The 17847-nt window shown below is 49.3% G+C and overlaps 7 protein-coding genes across 7 annotated transcripts; 2 read left to right on the forward strand and 5 right to left on the reverse strand.

Annotated features, from left to right (window-relative positions):
- Positions 1-1081: 1081 nt before the first annotated feature.
- EI90DRAFT_3117953 (uncharacterized protein) lies at positions 1082-3429 on the reverse strand (the record flags this gene model as incomplete). The annotated part of the gene is made up of 13 exons (XM_039063044.1): positions 1082-1539; positions 1607-1737; positions 1791-1816; positions 1875-1975; positions 2039-2056; positions 2133-2219; positions 2286-2363; positions 2428-2476; positions 2556-2632; positions 2694-2757; positions 3079-3132; positions 3189-3332; positions 3382-3429. 13 exons carry the CDS (start codon positions 3427-3429, stop codon positions 1082-1084), a joined length of 1335 nt encoding a protein of 444 aa, XP_038920761.1.
- Positions 3430-3674: 245 nt separating this feature from the next.
- EI90DRAFT_3151519 (uncharacterized protein) lies at positions 3675-5218 on the reverse strand. Its single transcript, XM_039065728.1, has 3 exons — positions 4956-5218; positions 4584-4861; positions 3675-4419 (listed from the first exon to the last, which is right to left on the reverse strand). Exons 1-3 carry the CDS (start codon positions 5184-5186, stop codon positions 4116-4118), a joined length of 813 nt encoding a protein of 270 aa, XP_038920762.1. The 5' UTR covers positions 5187-5218; the 3' UTR covers positions 3675-4115.
- A 1028-nt stretch (positions 5219-6246) lies between these two features.
- On the reverse strand, positions 6247-6802 carry EI90DRAFT_2424480 (uncharacterized protein). The gene is made up of 2 exons (XM_039053007.1): positions 6395-6802; positions 6247-6312 (listed from the first exon to the last, which is right to left on the reverse strand). The coding sequence occupies exon 1, from the start codon at positions 6679-6681 to the stop codon at positions 6430-6432; it is 252 nt and encodes an 83-aa protein (XP_038920763.1). The 5' UTR covers positions 6682-6802; the 3' UTR covers positions 6247-6312; positions 6395-6429.
- A 709-nt stretch (positions 6803-7511) lies between these two features.
- Positions 7512-8226, reverse strand: EI90DRAFT_3039597 (uncharacterized protein; the record flags this gene model as incomplete). The annotated part of the gene is made up of 2 exons (XM_039058953.1): positions 7512-7839; positions 8067-8226. Coding segments are annotated over 2 exons (183 nt in total), but the record flags the coding sequence as incomplete, so codon positions are not given.
- A 2984-nt stretch (positions 8227-11210) lies between these two features.
- EI90DRAFT_3117955 (uncharacterized protein) lies at positions 11211-11987 on the forward strand (the record flags this gene model as incomplete). The annotated part of the gene is made up of 3 exons (XM_039063045.1): positions 11211-11360; positions 11418-11591; positions 11646-11987. The coding sequence occupies 3 exons, from the start codon at positions 11211-11213 to the stop codon at positions 11985-11987; spliced, it is 666 nt and encodes a 221-aa protein (XP_038920765.1).
- A 685-nt stretch (positions 11988-12672) lies between these two features.
- Positions 12673-14106, reverse strand: EI90DRAFT_3039611 (Endonuclease/exonuclease/phosphatase). The gene is given in 3 exon segments (XM_039058954.1): positions 12673-12914; positions 12925-12964; positions 13028-14106. 1 exon segment carries the CDS (start codon positions 13980-13982, stop codon positions 13032-13034), a length of 951 nt encoding a protein of 316 aa, XP_038920766.1. The 5' UTR covers positions 13983-14106; the 3' UTR covers positions 12673-12914; positions 12925-12964; positions 13028-13031.
- A 705-nt stretch (positions 14107-14811) lies between these two features.
- On the forward strand, positions 14812-15711 carry EI90DRAFT_3039615 (uncharacterized protein; the record flags this gene model as incomplete). Its single annotated transcript, XM_039058955.1, has 1 exon — positions 14812-15711. A coding segment is annotated over one exon (720 nt), but the record flags the coding sequence as incomplete, so codon positions are not given.
- Between the last annotated feature and the right edge of the window lie 2136 nt (positions 15712-17847).

Below are 17847 nucleotides of genomic sequence, written 5' to 3' on the forward strand. Positions count from 1 at the left end.
TCGGCCTGGCCGGTCACTATGGACTCCGGATAAGATTCCGTCAGCATTCCATGTCGATCGAGGAGGATGTTCTTGTGATTAATTTCGGAGTATCTGGGGGCTAGTGACATGATTGTGGGGAAGACGGGACTCTGAGGAGGCCGAGGGAAGCAGTGGTTGTGAAGATGAGCCATGAGTGGGATAATTTTCTCTGTGACATTGATGCTTGTTAGCGCTCATATTCGTACACCCCAGCGATTAGGCGGTAAGTGAAACGGGGAAAGCCACCAAGCGTTAGCTTAGCCCAGTTTTATAATCAGCCAGGATCTGCCAAATGCTCTACAACAAAGCAACGGCTTTCACAGCCATGACGATGAGGGCACCACAAAAATACATGTGCCTAACACCGTCTTTATGGCCGAGACCCTGTAACAACCACATGGGACTAAGAAAGGAAGTCACCGTATCACTGTGTGCCAACAGGATCTGTAAATCCTTTCCGACCCTGGCGTTCCAAGCAATCGCCACAAGATGTGCGCCACCGCAAGAACCCCACTTGAAACTCACACTACTAGCAGCAAGGAGACACCCTACAAATCATCTGTTCCCGTGCCATAGTGAGACTGAAATCTTGGTGACGCAGCGAGAAAAGTGACGCATGGCTGTGCATTAGCGCCTTTGTGCGATAGCCAGGTTTGTCCCTGGTATTGGGGCCGAATACCATCCCTTGCTAGGATCTACCCCCCGTTCAGTGACCCTTTCTTGAACCTTTCTGATGCGGAAACGCCCTTTGCGCCGACGCAAATCTAAGCTCTCCACCAAAGGCATTTTTGGCATCCCGGGCCATTCATCAGGAATGAGTTGCTCTCACATGAACTACATAATTCTCACGGCTCTCGACCATCATTTCCCAGAGCTGTGAGCTTCGAGATGCAACAATACAAACAGTCATCCTTAACCAAGATAAACGGGACAGGGGGAAGCAAAGCAAGATAGAACTAAGAAACAGTCTGCGAATTAAAATGAAATAAAAAGGAGTGGATATGACGTTGAATGTTCCCAAAAAATCCCTACCACCAAGCAGACACATCTTTATCTCTCACTACTGAATATCAATCACATCGCCTTCCTCCGAACGCTGGGAAAGGGTCGTTTCTAACCGTCTTCCACCAGCCCGCAAAGGATACGTCCGTTCTTGGGGAAGGTATGGCCCTCCAACACTACTACCCGCCGCAGCTTCTTCGTTGCCGAGGATAACACTAGTGGATGCTGATAGTGCTACAGGAACGGGCGATGCTGGGTGTGCTCCTTCACTTGGAGCAGGATTTCGTCCAGAGAGGGAGAGGGACGCTGTCCCTCTAGGATCGTACCGGGTTTCGGATGGCCGAGCCTTCATCTCGTACCAGTTCTCCCCGAGCGAGTCCGCATTCCCAAACCCGTGATATCCCCTCCGGTCGCGACGATTGTCACCGTCGTCCCCGTCCCCGTCCCCGTCATCATCGTCCTCGTCGTCCTCGTCATCATAGTGGTCCTTCCCTCCACTGTCTGCACCCTTCCGCTCTAAATCAGGCACCAGGATCTGGAGGCCAGCGTCATCAACTTGCTGACCTGGGAAGCTCCCCCTTACGGGTGGCTGGGAACTTCGAGGTTGTGTACGTCGCACTGCTGTTGGGGCAGGCGGCTTGGCTACCGGAGAAGAAACTTTTAATATTGAGGAGCATGTGGGCTGCAACGAGGGTGGGAATCAATGGGGTGAGACTAGGCGAGAGTGAGAATGCCTGTCGACAACTGTGCTCTCTATTCTGACCTACGCAATGCCGAAAGTAAGCAATGGTCGCTAAGATGAGAACGGGCATAGTAAGTTTTAGATTGACGTCAAATTGCAGCGAACTTACTGGCCGTAAAATCTGGACAAGTAGCCCAATAGATGTACATACTAAGTAGCGGCATGTAAGCTTGTATTCCCCATGAGAATATAGATTCGTACTGGAAGTGGCTAATGCAGCGTAATCATTCGAATAAATGAGTCATCGATCTGAACCTCGCGCTTGCCACTCACCAAGAAACCCAATAAAACCTATTTATTGAGCACGTCAATATATGCAGATGTAATTAGCGTCAAATGGACATGAAAGACAAAGAGACGATCTTACCATCGCGGAACAATGTCCTTTGCACTACACCCATTGAACCCATCTTGACGTAGAAACAGAACTTGATCGCGAACAAGACTATAGACACTAAAAATTACAACCACAGCGAGTGTCACTAACAGCTCCAAGCCAGTATGATGGAGTCAGACATACAGATTTCAAAGACCATAACCGGAACGAGTCGCTCCCATGACCATGTGGGCAAGCGAATGAGACACCCAGTATAAGGAGCTGGCTGAGAGTTTATGTGAAGCATGAGAGGGTAAGGTCAACGTCGCAAACATACGGTCCATACCTGTCCACGGGCCGAGCCACATGAACACCACTTGATTCAGCAATCCACCCTAGCCGATGTTGAATCATTCCGATAACGTTAGATTTTGTCTGGGGGGTATGTTTTGAAGTCTGATGCATTACACGTACCATGACGAGAACGAGAAGCGCCCATAAGAGTACTTTGTTGCAACTGTACAATGCATATGTACGCATCGTTAAAATAACTATAGCGAACGGTAGTCAACTTCCCCTCTTAAGTAGTGGGGAAGGCATGACTGTGCATACCCTGTACGACTGCAATATTGAGAGCGGAAAGAGAGGTAACGGTGCGGAACAGGGGTCCACATAGCTAATTAAGGAGGGGAACCAACGAGTTCGAGCATAACGGGGCAGGGCTTTAAGGTTGCGTATGAGCAAAATTGTACATCGATGCTGGTTCGATACAGAAATGATCAGAAACAAACCCAATACAATGATAGTACCAAGTAGAATTTAACACCCACTCTGGAGATGTAGGATGGCGCCCAGCATGGAAACCCCTCTAATCAACGCTCCCCAAAGTCAGATTCGCTCAAGCCTATGCCTGTATCAATAAGGACCACCTATTCTGGGGGAAGGCAGTCTTAGCACAACCAGTTAACACGCCGACATAGCTTACTAGCTTACTCACAAGAAAGTATAGGACAGTCCCCGTGTTCGGCTTCGATCCCCAGAAATGTCGCCGCTGTTGAAAAGCGTCAATTACACCTTCACTCCCTTCGACCCTCTTGATCATCTTACTTCGCGGTCCAGACAGATCAACCAGTCCCAGATCAAGATGGTAAGATTAGCGACTAAAGAGAACGTAAAAGAGGGGTCAGAGTCCCGTCTCGTCTTGTCACATTGCAAGTGTGAGGGCTTCATGTGATATGCACCAATAACGAGCTACGGATTGTCGTTAGCATTGTTGATCGAAACCAAGCGGAAAACATACATTCCCATTCTCAAGGTTAATCTTGTTCCTGATAGCCTCGGGATTCATAGCGGGTTGCTGGTTTTGCTATGCTGAAGGGCCGCAGCAGCGAAGTGTCGAGATGGAAAGAAGCAAGAAGACTCTGGGGTTAAAGTAGGGGGGCGTCGTAGAGAGGCAACAGTCGAAGCCTGCGGCATTCGGGTAAGTATCGCAATGTTGATCGAGACCTTGAACTGAGATTAGAAGTTCAAGACTTGTTGTGTAGACATCTGTGGATAGACCGATGCAATCAACCACGCGCCCCAACTTGTTTTGATCCAATAGCCCATGCTCCGCCATTGGGTGGAGGCTTCTTTCCGGCGTTCCCGCTGCCGAGTAAAATGAGCGTGAGAGTTCGCACCTGTGTGGGGGACACGAATATTGCCAAGCTAAGACCACCCGGCGCTTGCTGGCCGCTGCTGTGCCGCTTATCGGTTGGCTGCGACACCTGGAACATAATCGCTCTGGGCGGAGATTTAATATCACATCCTTGGACCTCCATCATAACGATAACCCTTAAATCACGACACAAAATGGGCGAGGTGGCCGAATTCATCCATATTGGAACCAGCTGCTGGCAGGGCAGCTTGCCCTCAATATGCCTGGGCTATTGTCCTTAAAATTATAATAATAATCCCTATATCACAACGCCCAACGGGACAGGAAACACCTACATAAGATGCGGGGAGCCGCAGCCGAATAATGCACCTATAGGGTCACTTTATAGCACGTATCTTGCCCCATTGCTCCAACACTACGCCATCGCAAACCCACTTATATTGCTCCTCTTTTTCTTGAGCAAAAAGCTTCTTGTAATCTGGAGCCCCTGGTCCAATGACTGGTGGCGCGTTAGCTCCGGACAGCACGGAGCCGAATGGGGAGGCCTGAGCAGCCATATCTGGCGTTGAGTCTGCGGCTGTACGAAGGGCAGTGCATAAATGGGCAGGAAACAATTGGCCTTCAGCCAATAGCTCGGACAAAAAAAATCGGAACGGATCAATATACTGACCATTTTCTGACCTGAGAAGCAGCCGAATGTGTCCATTAAGTTGAGAAAATATCATGAAAGAGAAGATAGCGGGAACGGGAGTTTAACTAAGTAACAGGGAGAACTCTTCCGCTTGACCATCCCATGGGAGGGAGCGCTCCGCGCGGAGGAGGGGGAAAGCGTGATAGAAACATACTCAAAACAAAACCCTGAAAGAAGAAATTGATCCATCCCATAACGAGCATCTGCGGCACCCATGACCATTTGCTTCTTCAGCCCTTCCACCATGCCATCCATGGTACCCGGATCAGCGAGTGGATTTGGAGGATTTTCTTCCTTCTCTTTCTTCTCCTCTTCTGACCATTCAGAGTCTTTGAGGTAAGTTCCTTCGGTGAATGCAATGTAGAGATGTGATGAAATGGTGCGATAGAGATGCGGTGGAAGAGGGGAGAACGTGGATGTGGCTCGAAGTATCTGGGAGCAAGAAATGGCCCGTCCAGTAATTGTGCGATGAGCAATCAGGAAGTAACGAGTGGGGGTGCAGTAGAAGAAAAAGGAGTAAGCATACAAGATCAGTAGAAAAAGGTGCAAGATGATACTTACTGCTCCCTAACGGCAAGTAACGACTGCTTCTTTGGTGGAGAATTGAGGGGGGTAACGTAGTGTCACAGGATTCCAACCAGAATCTGTACGAAGTCGGCCGCCGCATAGTCAGAGTCATGTAAGAGAAACCCATAGCCAAAGAGGCACAGAGCAGGCACGGGGGGAGATTCAAATCTTCAACAGGTGTATGCACCATGACGAGGGTGATTGGAAAGAGAACCTAATCACGAATTTGTGGGTCCAGGTATGGGGAAACATTTCTGAATGCTTTCCGCATCAGTCATGACGATCACAAACGCTTAGATGTACCCAGAATTATTTACCCTTGGAATGATGACATGAGAAACTTCACTGAGTCAGTAAGACATCGTGCCGAACACATGCTCTATGTTTTTTGCTCAAGCTGACGCTTCATGGGGTGGCAGTAGTACTTTGAGGACTCTTCGATTTACGTTCTTCCGCGTTCTTCCGAGTCCTTTGCTTTCTTGTTCCCATTCATCACTGGTTGAGCATTCCTGATCCCGATGATCTGGAACCCTAACTATAATGCTAATCGTCGGTGGGATCTCTACACGCACCATTGCGAACAGGTCGAAGCTGGCGTCATCGAGTCGTGCACGTAGTACTAGTTCAATGAGGTCGGTTTCGCGAGGGAGCAAAAAACCTTCTCGATGACGGGTTGGATGGCTGCGTAAGTTGGCACTGTCTCACCGCATTACGTCATCTGCATCGTAGACCAGGGTCTAACATTCTCGAGGATAATTGTCCAATTGTAGAGATTCGCTCGAAGATTACTTTAGGGGATCAGGTGGGCCTACCTTCAACAGTTTCAAGGTCCCTTAGGTGGGCGCGAGGAAGTCGATCTTGCCACACCAAACGAGGCCCTCTCTCTTCCACTTGGGTTGATTGAAACTAATATTGAACCTAATTACGAGGATTGGATTGACCGACATCGGTTTGATGGGGAAGCCAGTGTTGACTTCAGGTCCTGCCGTCCAATATCTCGAGCCCGTCGTGGTGAGCGCTGACCAGACGAAGTTCCTTTCTGATCACATCTCCCATCGTCCCAATATTTGCCACTATCCGTACGCCCTGAACCATGACCTGCGGTTTTCGAGCAGATCTCGCCTCAATCACCTCCTGTTGTGTTCTTAGTCTGGTTGGGCACGACTATCGTACTTTTTGACAATCCCCATAATCGATCCACAGCATTTTGACCGCCCAGGTGACTATAATGCAACACCACTCTCGGGTCCCGCTGAATCTGACACGTCTCTAAGCTAGGTGTAAATCACGGAAGATATCTGGGAAGGAAGGTGGCACTGTGTTTGTTAGCCAAGGATTTTTTTATTTGTTGCGTCAGTGAATGTGAAGTGGAACTCAGGAAGAGAGCAACCCACTGACTTCCTTTTGGACTCCACGGCCCTGACCAGGGAGCATTAGCTCCCATTGACGATTGATGACGAATGGCACATCTCTTCATCCGCGAAAGGATTGTGAAGAATCGAAGCATCAAGCCGCGGTCGGTCGCAGTGACTAGGACCGGTGGATAAGTGTGATAAGATAAAATGGAGACACCTCCCTCCAAATAACCCATCAAGTTGTGGGATCAAAGGAGTCCAAATAATCGATGCAACCCAAACGAACGTTATCCGCATCCCCGGCTTGAGCGGTGAGATTGCGAGCACCATCGAACGTTTGGTCGAAGAAGTGAGAGACGGGATCTTTGCTACCCACGTGTTACATCATTTCTGATATAACTACAATAAGGACGCATAAATTCCCGATTCAATGCACCGAAAAATGAAAACAGTTTCCGGGAAACTAGAGTATGGACGGCTAGCATGGAAGCTCAGGTGCAAGATAACGCCAAACGGAAACCCTAACGAAGACGATCATCGCACAATCACTTTTGACGGTGATAAGGCTACAAACTAGCCCCTCCAAGTCCTCAGCTGCGATGACGTTGAGTGCTTAGTTCGAGCAAAGACCGAATCGTTACTTTTGGCAGACGGAACTCCGTTTGAGACCTCGCCCACACAGTTGTGCAGGAAAATATCAGAGCTTTGCACCACCGTGGACACGGGACTTGACGGTTTGTTATCATCCATACACGGAGTAAAGGAGGCGGTTTGGAAGGGGATGTAGTCTCTCGTAGACGAACAAGTCTTGCGCACCTCTGACGCCCCGAACGGAGAACTACGCCAAAGCATGACGCTAACGGACGAGAAAAAATACAAAGGGGGTGCCATACCGAGAAACGAGTTCCAGAATATGAACAGAGTCTACCGAAGATTGGGTGAACGGCACCGGAGTTTAATGGGTATGCGGAACCCTCCAAAGTGGGCACCACTGGATCTTCTAGCACCAGCGCTCATAAGCTCCTCCCAGCCAATTCTAGGAGCGCCAGCCTCCCCATAGGCAAAGTCCCACTTTGCCCCGCGAAAGCTGCTGAGGGTTCCACCAAAGAGTGAACTGTGGTGTGAGTCAGGAAACAAGGAAGTTGGGACATATGTCCCTGCTTGTGCGTGGGCGAAGGCGTAACGGATAGCGTGGCGACGGCCCCGACAAGATGTCGAAGCCTCTTGATTTGAAGCGAGCCGGTAGGTACAAAAACCCCAAAAGGAGGCGATGGGGCAGGTGGAGGGTAACGATGAAGACAACAGAGAGTAGCAGCAGAGAAGCGCCAACAAAAGAGAAGAAGTGAAGTTACAAAAAACAAGGCATGAGCCGAAAAATGAAAGACACCGTAAACATCCGGGATCCAACTTGCAAAGGGTAACCAAGGCTAACTGCCTTATCCAATGCAAGACCGAATATTCAACGCCAACCAACCACCCTAACCAAAACTAATAAGAGAATTAGTTAGAAATATACGTCAGAGTCATAGAAAAAGGAAATAAACTCCAGCGTGCGCGGACGCAAGAGAGATAAAAGACTGTAGAGCAACAGCGTGCAGCGGACGCAAGAGGTGGTGGCTGAGAAGCCAAAGCGTACCGCGGACGCAGAAGAGAAAGCACGGAGGCCGAAGCGTACAGCGGACGCGTGTAAAGAGAAAGAAAATCCACCGACGTACCGATCAAGCAGCAGAAATCAGAAACATGGACACAATTGCATAACCAGACAACTAAGAAAAACTGAACATCGCGGATGAACAGTCTAAAGGCATAAAGCAATGAATATTGCGTACAGACGAGGACTTGACCTAGCAAAGGGCACGGCGGATACCCAGAAGAGCTGAGGCCGGCGCATATTTAATCTCGTGCCTCCATTAAATTTAAACACATTGGATAATGCGTGATTGAAGGATCAAAGAAGGCAATATGCGCGGCATACTCCAACGGCCTTAGGATGCAAGCTGCCTACATTTGGCAAAAAGTGAGTGACGTCGAGCGAAGCTGGCGTGCAAATATTCGGTGGCAAATGTGGATTTCCGATGACGGGAATTTCTGATCTCATGGTCATAGTGCTGGTTGCCTTGCTCGCTACTAGGAGGAAACGGTTGTTTCCGGAATTCGCTTCGTTCAAACTATTACACGATGCTTTGAGATGTTAATATGGCTACGCGGATCTTTGAACACCTTCCTCAGCAAGCTGATGCGATTCCCAGCACTTACCAGGGATTGCCACGTTCGTCGTGGGTCTATTATAACCGGTCCACAATCCAGTTCGCATGACCTCTACCCTTAACGCACCCGGATGAGTGTGTGCGCATATTTTCCCTCAGCTCCAGTTCCAACATCCCTACGGCTTCACTCGAGGCTTGCGACAGAGGCAAATTCCTTCTCGTGTGGATAGTGTTCAACAAGTCCTGTTCATCGATGTTTCGCACCAGCCTTTGCTATGACTACGATTGTGCCAGTGCTATCTATTGCACTCCCTGCCCCTGCAGTAGTCCTCCTTTCCCTTCATCGCCAATCAATCTGGCGTACGAGTGGTTTTCAAGTGCTTCGGAGTGGGATTAAAAGCGACTACCGCACGCCACTTTTCGGTACTTCGCGGCTTGTAGTCTCGAAGAGCAGCTCTGTCCGCTAGCTGGTAACCTGCCTATCTGTCTGCTAGGCTCCAGGGCGAACCTGATGATTGTCCACCATCGAGGCAACCGGCTGCTCGGATGATAACGACATCCCCAATGAATGAGACAGCGATTACTGCATTATGGACTTCTGGTCCTTTTGCTGTACTGCGAGGTGGGGCTCGAAATATCAAGGCCAATATCCGACAGCTTTACAACGGGTGAAATGGTGGAAGAAAACTAGCTACGTCCATTGTCAAAGGTGCGGTTAACATTGTATGTGAATAACAAGCATGAGAGATTAACAAACATGTGAAGCTCGACGAGGTTACGACAGAGTCAGGGAGCTAGGCCCTAATGGGCATAGATGGAAGGTGGCAAACGGAAGGAAGACCTCTTGGAACCTTGACGTCTACGTGGTCTAGATACTCACTCGGCTGGTCTCTGTGTTATATCGCTGCTTGCTTCATTGCCGTCTCTTCCAATGATAATGCCAAGCTTGCTGCGTTCACATAGCTGTGGCTCACTTTCAATTTCAAGCCACCTCTGAATTTCTGCGCTTATCCGACCAGATATCGGCTATGCCATCACCACGTTGAGTCAATACTCATCGAATCCAGGGGAAGATCACTGGACTGCCATTAACCGCCTCCTTCGCTATCTTAACGCCACCAAGGACTACAAGTTGGTCTGTAACAGGAATTCGAAACTCGATGACGAAACAGGTTATTCCGACTCGGATTGGGCAGGAGCCCAAGGGACTTTCGTTCCGTATCTGCATCAGCAAATGGTGCTCAGGGTTTCACTTCAGATGGTTTGAAAACAATTGAGTTCACTTCTGAACTGAATTGAAACGTGACACCTTTATTAGGATGCTTTGGGAAATTGGTCAATTCGGCCAGTTTCATTGTATTAGAAGCAACAGGACCGTCAGAAGTGTCCAAAGTTGACTGCCACAATTTCTTGATGCGGTTTCGTTTTTACTATGGCCGGCGCAGCAATCAGTTGGAGCTCGAAGAAACAGACATCCATTGCGCTCTCGAGTACAGAAGGCGAGTACATGGCAATGACCCATGCTACTAAAGAGGCCCTTTGGATCCAACAGTTCCTTCGCGACATCAATTTCCCCCTCGCTCATTCCACTTCCTTACTCGTCGATAATCAAGGTGCTATCGCGCTTGCATCAAATCCCACCTTCACGCCCGCACCAAACACATTGGCGTTCGACATCATTTCATCCGCGAATACGTTGAGAACGGCGACATAACACTCGAATATATTCCGACGAACGTTCAGGTCGCCGACGTCCTCACAAAAGCTTTGGCGCATGAGAAGCACTCGAAGTTTCGAATTGCGATGGGATTGCATGAGTAGGCCCAGCGAGTGGGCGTATTACCTGCACAGCAGAGTCACTTCCCCAGCCCACAATTACGTAACTTCTGACGCTGAAAACGTGCGAATATTTTCTCTGGTCATTCATTTATTTCGGTTATATCGGTTATTTCTTCTCTCCAGTACAACACTCATGCATGTCACTGTTCGAGTGCGGCAGCGAGGCTAGGAGGAGGAGACGAATAAGACATAAGAATGATGACGAAGGGAGTTGTAAGATGAAAGCAGTGTGATGAGTAGACAAAGGAAAGCTCTTACACATCGAAGGGGCCGGGGATGCTATCTGCCTGAAAGTATTGTAAGTCTTTTGGATTAAAATTTATGCTAAATTAATGCATGCACGCTGTGCAGGTTTGGCGATGCAAGGCGAGCACTCTAGTTAGAATTCTTGGGATCGTAGTGTACGCTGAGGCCAACTCATGTTTAGTACGTTTGTTTCCTTTCTTGGAACAGTCGCTGCCAAAGTCAGTTGCGCATTCATAGCACCTGGCTATAAAGGCAGGAATTTTTGGATCTTACGACTCTTTCCTCAGTTCACGTACTACGGGTCTGAGGTGAGTCTGACTTTATCCTCTTACTGTGTCCGTCATCTTGTACTTATTCATGTATACCAGCGATATACTCGCTAGGTAATTACTCTTTATACATCTTAGTTCACGTACTATGGGACTGAGCGATATACTCGCCAGTCTCCCATTTCGTCTTATAGTCCAACCAGACACTCTCGAACCATCAGTTCGTTCGCTTTCCTTCCTGCTTCCGTTTCCTCCTTGCATTGTCTGACGCCACTGCTTTGCTTTCTAGATTCACATCATGTCTCTCACTCGTCCTCTTCTTCACTACGGGCTCAAGCCCCTCTTCGCCAGCTGGTACACATATGTTGGCGCTGAGTGGGCTGCCAAGACCCGGGTCTCGGTCGTGGGTGGCCTTTATCTTCAAGCCCGGCAGATTCGTCCTACCGTGGTCCGTTTTTTCACCTGCGTTACGGAGTCCGGCCGGTTACTTACAGCTCCATACTAGGACATTGACGTCGTTTTCAAGTCCGGTCCCGGCATCGACAGGTTCCAGATCCGCGACAACATCGCTCGCTTGGACTCGCGCTTCACCATCAATCTGGAAGGAAGGTGTGGCCTCACATACCGCGAGAAGCAGGAGGATGATGTTGTTTCAATTGACATCATCGACGATACGGTTGTGAGTACAAATCATCGTTGCTCCTCGCTTGTGATTGATATGCCACATCCGTAGGCCATGTATATGCCCGAGGGCATGTCCCTCGACGAGGTCGTTGCAAATGATGCGATCCCCTTGCCTACGGACTCGGAGGCTATCATCATGAAGCTCATCGCAGCCTCGGACCGTCTCAAATCCAGGGAGAAGAAGGCTGTCAACGACTTCGACGACGCCATGAAGCTCTTCGGGAAGATGTATCACGAGGACGGTGTGATCAGCTACAAGAGCAACATGGAGAAGCAGACCGTGAAGATAGTGTTCAACAAGTTCTATCCCACCTACAAGGCTGCCAAGGACAAGCAAAAGGAATTCTGTTGGACCGAAGAGGAATGGAAGACCTTCCTCAAGATCGACTAGGTTCGTCCCTTCCCCTTCCCCTCTTCTTTTGCTTGTCATTCATAACGCCCTTCTTAATCTACAGATCTTGAAGTTGTAGACTCGTCACTTCGGTTCGTCAAATTTCTCCTTGTCCCTCGTAGGTCGGGAACGTCATATCGGTGCGATGAATCGTGTGACGTTGTATAGAACCTTCATAACAAGCGAGTCAGATGCGTGAAGAGAGGAGACAAAGGGAGCGAGACGAACCGAAACAACGAATCACGAATCCACGAGTTGGACGCCTGGTTTATCAGTCAGGGCAGTAAGTTCGATGCCGTAGTCATCTATCGCAACTCCAAGGCTTTCTTCTGACTTCTGCCAAATCGTAAATCCCCACTCATCTTGCTCCAATGCTTGCCCGCCTGTTGGGGCTGTTACGTTTGAAATATCATTGTTGATTTGTCCGTAAAACCTTCCACATTAAGTTTAAGCTTGATATCTTGGGTAATCATCCAATCCTTTATCAATGTTCAACATTGAGGTCTTCGAACTCGAGGGGGGGGGAAGCTCCAAGACGTGACCCGTCAGCTTTGACTTGCGGTGCTGGACAAGCTCTCTGACGCTTTCGCGACGTTTTTCAAGTTGACTATCTGTATGACTTCTTAAGCTTAAGATCGGGCTGAGTGTGGCATTTTATTGCTCAAGTACTTCACCGCAGAGCTGGCACGGAGCGTCGTCGCTCATCAACGTAGAAAGTTGTTGTGAAATCCAAAGTGCATCGTCTCATCATTCCGCGCTTGATGCGACTAGTAGCGTATAGTATCTGCTTACAGCACGATTCGAGAGATACGACAAGTGCAAGAGCTAGAGTTGCGAAGAGGCATCGAGTATCGTACAAATTTATATAGTCTAGAGAGATGGATCGTCGATTGAGGTGGGTAAACATTGTTCGACGTTGGAAAAGAGGAGCAAACAGAGTAACATGATGGTTCAACCGCTTTCGATCTAATGATCTACTTATGGGGGAAAAGAAGGTGGGTATATAGGCGTCAAACAAGCAAGAAGAAAAACTTGCTTACCGTATTAGATGGTGAAGGTGCAGCGCAGCCCGCAGTGGTCGCTCCAGGGCGTATGGGCATCGATGAGACCAGGCTGGAGGACTTCGATCTCGGTGGGCTGCAAGCCCAGCATGACGACCTTGTCCAATCTGCCTGGCTTGAGTCCGCCCTCGAGCTCGGCGCCGACACCCCATGTAGCTCCTCCATCAGACCCCGTCGTGTTCCCGTGCAGCGCGACCCAGGCATCGACCAGCTCGTGTTCGTCGACGAGGACGTGATCGTCGGGGTAGATTGCGTTGAAGTCGCCTGCGATGATGCCGCCGCTGCATCCGGGCTCGCGCAGGGCGCCAGCCAGTACCACCATCTGAAATATACGCCTGAGCTGCGAGTCGAGGGAGTCGAGGTGGACGTTGAAGAGACGTAGGACCTGGCCAGGCGCAGCTGGGGTGGCGATATTCACGCAGAGCGCATCCCTGTTGTACCTGCTCGGCAGCTCCGTGCGGAAGACGCTGTCGAGCACGATCTTGGAATCTCCCTCGCCCTTCTCCTCCTTGGCGAGCAACGGAGAGCCGAAACGCTTGTTGGAGAGCAACGTCATGGTTGCGAATGGTACACCCTTGAAAGACGTGTCGTCCTCGGCGTCAGTGATTAGGAAGCTCGAGCGTACTCTGGGGTCGCTGAGGAGAGACTTCCGGACGCTAGACGCGACTTCTTGGAGAAGAAGGATGTCGGGAAACTTGGGTCCTTTGAGGATGTGGTCGAGGATGAGCTCGGAGCGTGCGACGGGCTTTAGCTGGGAGGCCTGGATATTCCAGGAAGTAAGGGAAAGCGTCTGCTTGCCAGCAGCGTGAGGAGAAGAAGAAGGCCTCTGGGTGATTGGGTCATGCGGGTTGCGCAAAGGTATGGCTGCCCAGCGATGGCTGGCATGGTCGAAGGCAGAGAGAGCACGGCTGACTCTGGGTCTGTGGAGGAACATCGACGATTGGGGTGCGTTGGGATTGAGTGGGCTGTTGGGAAAGGGAGAGGCCTGCAACGGGGGTTTATATCTGTCGCGATCCGGCACGGGGGCAATATCACTGCGTTTAGAGCAAAATTATCCTATTCCCGTGCCAAATAATGCAGAAGCTGTGTTATTCTGAACTATCCCCAAGCCTCGGAGCAGGTGCGCGTTGACTTACGAGATCTGCGCGCTACTCCGTAGCGGGTCCTGCGTTTTTTGCTCCCCAACTCAATTGTCCTATGCACAGGGTCCTGTATGACCCCAAACCCAAGGTCCATTATCTGCCCCATACAGTTCTATTCCCTCGGGTCCTCACTCCCTCCCAACCTAGGGTCCACTCCTTATGTAACGTCATCGTTCTCGCCGTTGACTTCTTCTCTCAAGCTCACTGACCAATCATATCTCCTGCATGTTCACTCCCGATACAAGTGAGTTGTGGATACATTCCCAGCTACTTCACTTCTCACTGATGTACCGGCCCTATTCTTTCCTTTCTTCCGCTTTCCATCTCTCCTCTCGCGCGATCTCCAACTATGCATGCCTACACGGATCACTCTGCATGATACGACATATTGTGAATGCTGACTGCTACGGATCTGCTCTCCTGGGTTGTGTGCAAGAACGTGAACATTTACCCACTATCGATGTCCATCTCCTTCAACTCCACCACCGCGGCCCTGAGAGCCTTCACGACATACAACTCCTTCTGCATCGCTTTCAGCAACATATCCTGATCCCTTGTCCATTCTACGGCATCTGGACAGAATGAATCGGAACGACTCACTAGCCCTTTGTCATTTTCACCGTGTACCCGGCATGTCCTCCGCACAACGTCTAAATCGTGATCAATTACGTGCTCTGTTGTTCGATCACATTGTTGCCGATTCTCCTTGTGACTTCGGTCTTGAAGCTCACGCTCGGCTTCCTGTCCAACCACGCTGTCGTGCACTTGCCTTTTCTGCTGCACAACTCAATGTCCATCGCTCCCAGTTTCTCTCTGCTGTTGCATCCGCGGATCTCCGCAGTGCATGTCTTCGTCGTTTTGTTGCACAGTTTGCTTTGCCCGTTGAATCTGATGCAGATCTACGGACTATTTGTCACAGCATTCTTCACCTTGCATCGCAATGTGCTCCCTCTTCTAATGTTGACGCTTACCAACAATGGCGCCTCCAGTGCGCAGCATGTTGGCCTGAAACACTCACGTTGGCTACGAATTCTGAATCAGTACTACCTAACTTCCTCCCAACAACTCTCCACTTTGGTTTGCGCTGTCTGTGCCGCTGCAAAACCTTCGCATGAGTTCGTGCCAAATTCTATGCAGTTGAGCGCTTATGACACCGACTTGCTGGTCAGTGTATACCCCAACCATGGCCCGAACCCGTTTGCGAATACACCATCCCTGCACCACATTATGATCTGTCCTGAGGGTGTCGTTTCCGACTGCGATGGTCACTTTAGACTCCGAGTCTGTCTTGCTTGTCACCGTGCATTGAGGCGACACCGGTTACCTCCCACTGCAATGGCAAATGATCTGTACTTGGGTCCTTTCCTCATTATGTGGCTCTGTGGTTGACTGTGGGGTTAGAGAGCGTCCCGACCGGCGTCGGAACAAATGACGTCGATCAGGGTTGGGTGGTGTTTTGATGCCGTGGCCAGGCTCGAGTACGTTGGACAAGGGATTGTGTCATTTCTTCGTATGTTTCACTGGATGTTTCGGTTCTCAACTCGGCGCTGGCCGATGCAATACTCGCTCTGTAAAGCAATCAATATGATGGTTCACGGAAACAAAGAGATCGAGCGGTCACAACGCGCTTGTGAAAGGCAATTGAAAGATCGAGTATACTACAGTGTGAGATGCTATATTACTACATACTAACTCCCATGGCCTTCGATTGATGAAGACCACAATGGATCACTGTGCCCAATACGCGCGAGATTCATTTTTGCCTGGGTGCGACGGAGGCGATTGAGCATTAACTGGAGTACGAAGTGCCGCACGCTGCAGTGTAAATTACGTGGTTGTTAAATCAGAGTAGGCGGTATGTTTACAGGGTAACAGTGAATCTCGGGCTTCATCTCAGCCAATACCAATGTTGAGAGAGGCATGCATGCGGGGTAAGAGTAGCGGGTTCTGCCGCTTCAGGCGGCGTTCCCCAGTTATTGTTGATGAGCGACTTATGATCTCGGAGCTGGACTAGAAGCGTGAAGCTCAGTCTCAGCCAATATGCGTGAAGAACTGAATTGTATTACCTAGAAGCGTGAAGCTAAAGGTAATATACATATTGTAAGTTACAATAGTAAAGGGAATAGTAATAAAGGAATGTTATAACTAACCTCAGTCTCAGCCAATATGCGTGAAGAACTGAGGGAAAAGGAAATGAATTCAAATGAATGAATATATCCGTGGCCTGGCATGGGTTAGTCCAAAATAGGTAAAAGAAGGTGTTGTGACTAAGTAGTCACATGGTGGATTCTGGGCGAGTTGCTCTCCCAGAATATTCCCACGCTAACGCAGGAACGTGGCTGTTCAGGTTAACTCCGCTGGAGTACCCTCATAGCACACGGTTCCTCCAACAGTTATCACAGCTAAGTATGCCCAGAATAGGGATGGGGGCGCAAGGAGGCCAAAACCCAGACTCCTTCCCAGTCGCTCACATGATTTCTCCAAGGTTTAGCCACAACTTGGTACAATTTGCAACACGTGATGTTCCCACGCTAAGTTGTAATGAGGTTGCGGAATACTGTACCCGCACAACCAATTACTGGCTGAGGTTCCGAGTGTGACACAAAATAGTCAACCGGCTTCTCCTTGTGATGTGTGACAAGCAACCAGAAGAGGTGGCAAGGTTGGTGTGACACCAGCCACAGTGGCACTGGAAATGTCCAACTGGCAAATTTTTGTGTTGATACATTTTACACCAAAAAAACTACTTCCTTGCAGATGGCTTTTGTTTTCATTGAATTTAATCCGATTTCACACAGCCACTTAGGTGCCAAAAAAAAATTGGTGTGACAAGGATCATTCGGCCGGAATGTCGGTGTGATGTGTGACAACAGCCCACTTACAGCCGGACCAGAAGGTGCATGTGATGTGTGACCGGTAATTGGTCTGGGTACAGTATAATAACTGGTGGATGCCGCCTGGCACAGCAAGTACCTGCTACTCATTCCACTTAGCAGGCAGACTGTTGAGGTGTTCTTCATGGAGTGTTACATCCATGTACAGAGGGTTGTTGTGTATTAGCCATTCCAGTGCCAGCCGTACTTTTTCCTGTCTCACTATTAATGGCCACGCATTCTTTAATAGCCACTCTTTGGTGGGGGTGTGTAGGGAATGGATGTGTGGTAATGTGTGCTGTGCACGCTTTCTTTATTCATTGTTTATTACTCTTTATTTCTCGATGTAAACAATGTATATAAATTGCAGGGAAGGGTGAAACAGGTTTTCACTCTTCTCCTCCCCTGTTGAAATAAAGCTCTATACTGCCTAATTTCTGACAGCTTGAGGATAGCAGGAGTCACAACTAAGGTCAGAACCTCAACTGACCCTTCAGGGTGACATGACCAACAAATACAACACAAAGGGGAGTAATGACCTCTTTGAGTGCAGGTGGTAAAAATGGAGACAGAGCTTCCGGTTTAGCAGGGAACACAATCACATGACCTTTCAAAGCCCACTGAGCAGTGGGATTGATAGAAGTATTAGGAGGATTGATGGAATGTTTGTGGGACAAGGAATCATTGTGTAAATGGACAATCCAACTTTTGGCACGTCTTCTCACAATCAGCACCTCCTCAATGAAATCTGCAAGCTGTGATGATGTTGGGCCAAAGTATAAAT

Source organism: Cantharellus anzutake (assembly GCF_015039405.1).
Source record: "Cantharellus anzutake strain C23 chromosome Unknown EI90scaffold_7, whole genome shotgun sequence".
In the NCBI taxonomy this organism is placed as follows: Eukaryota; Fungi; Basidiomycota; class Agaricomycetes; order Cantharellales; family Hydnaceae; genus Cantharellus; species Cantharellus anzutake.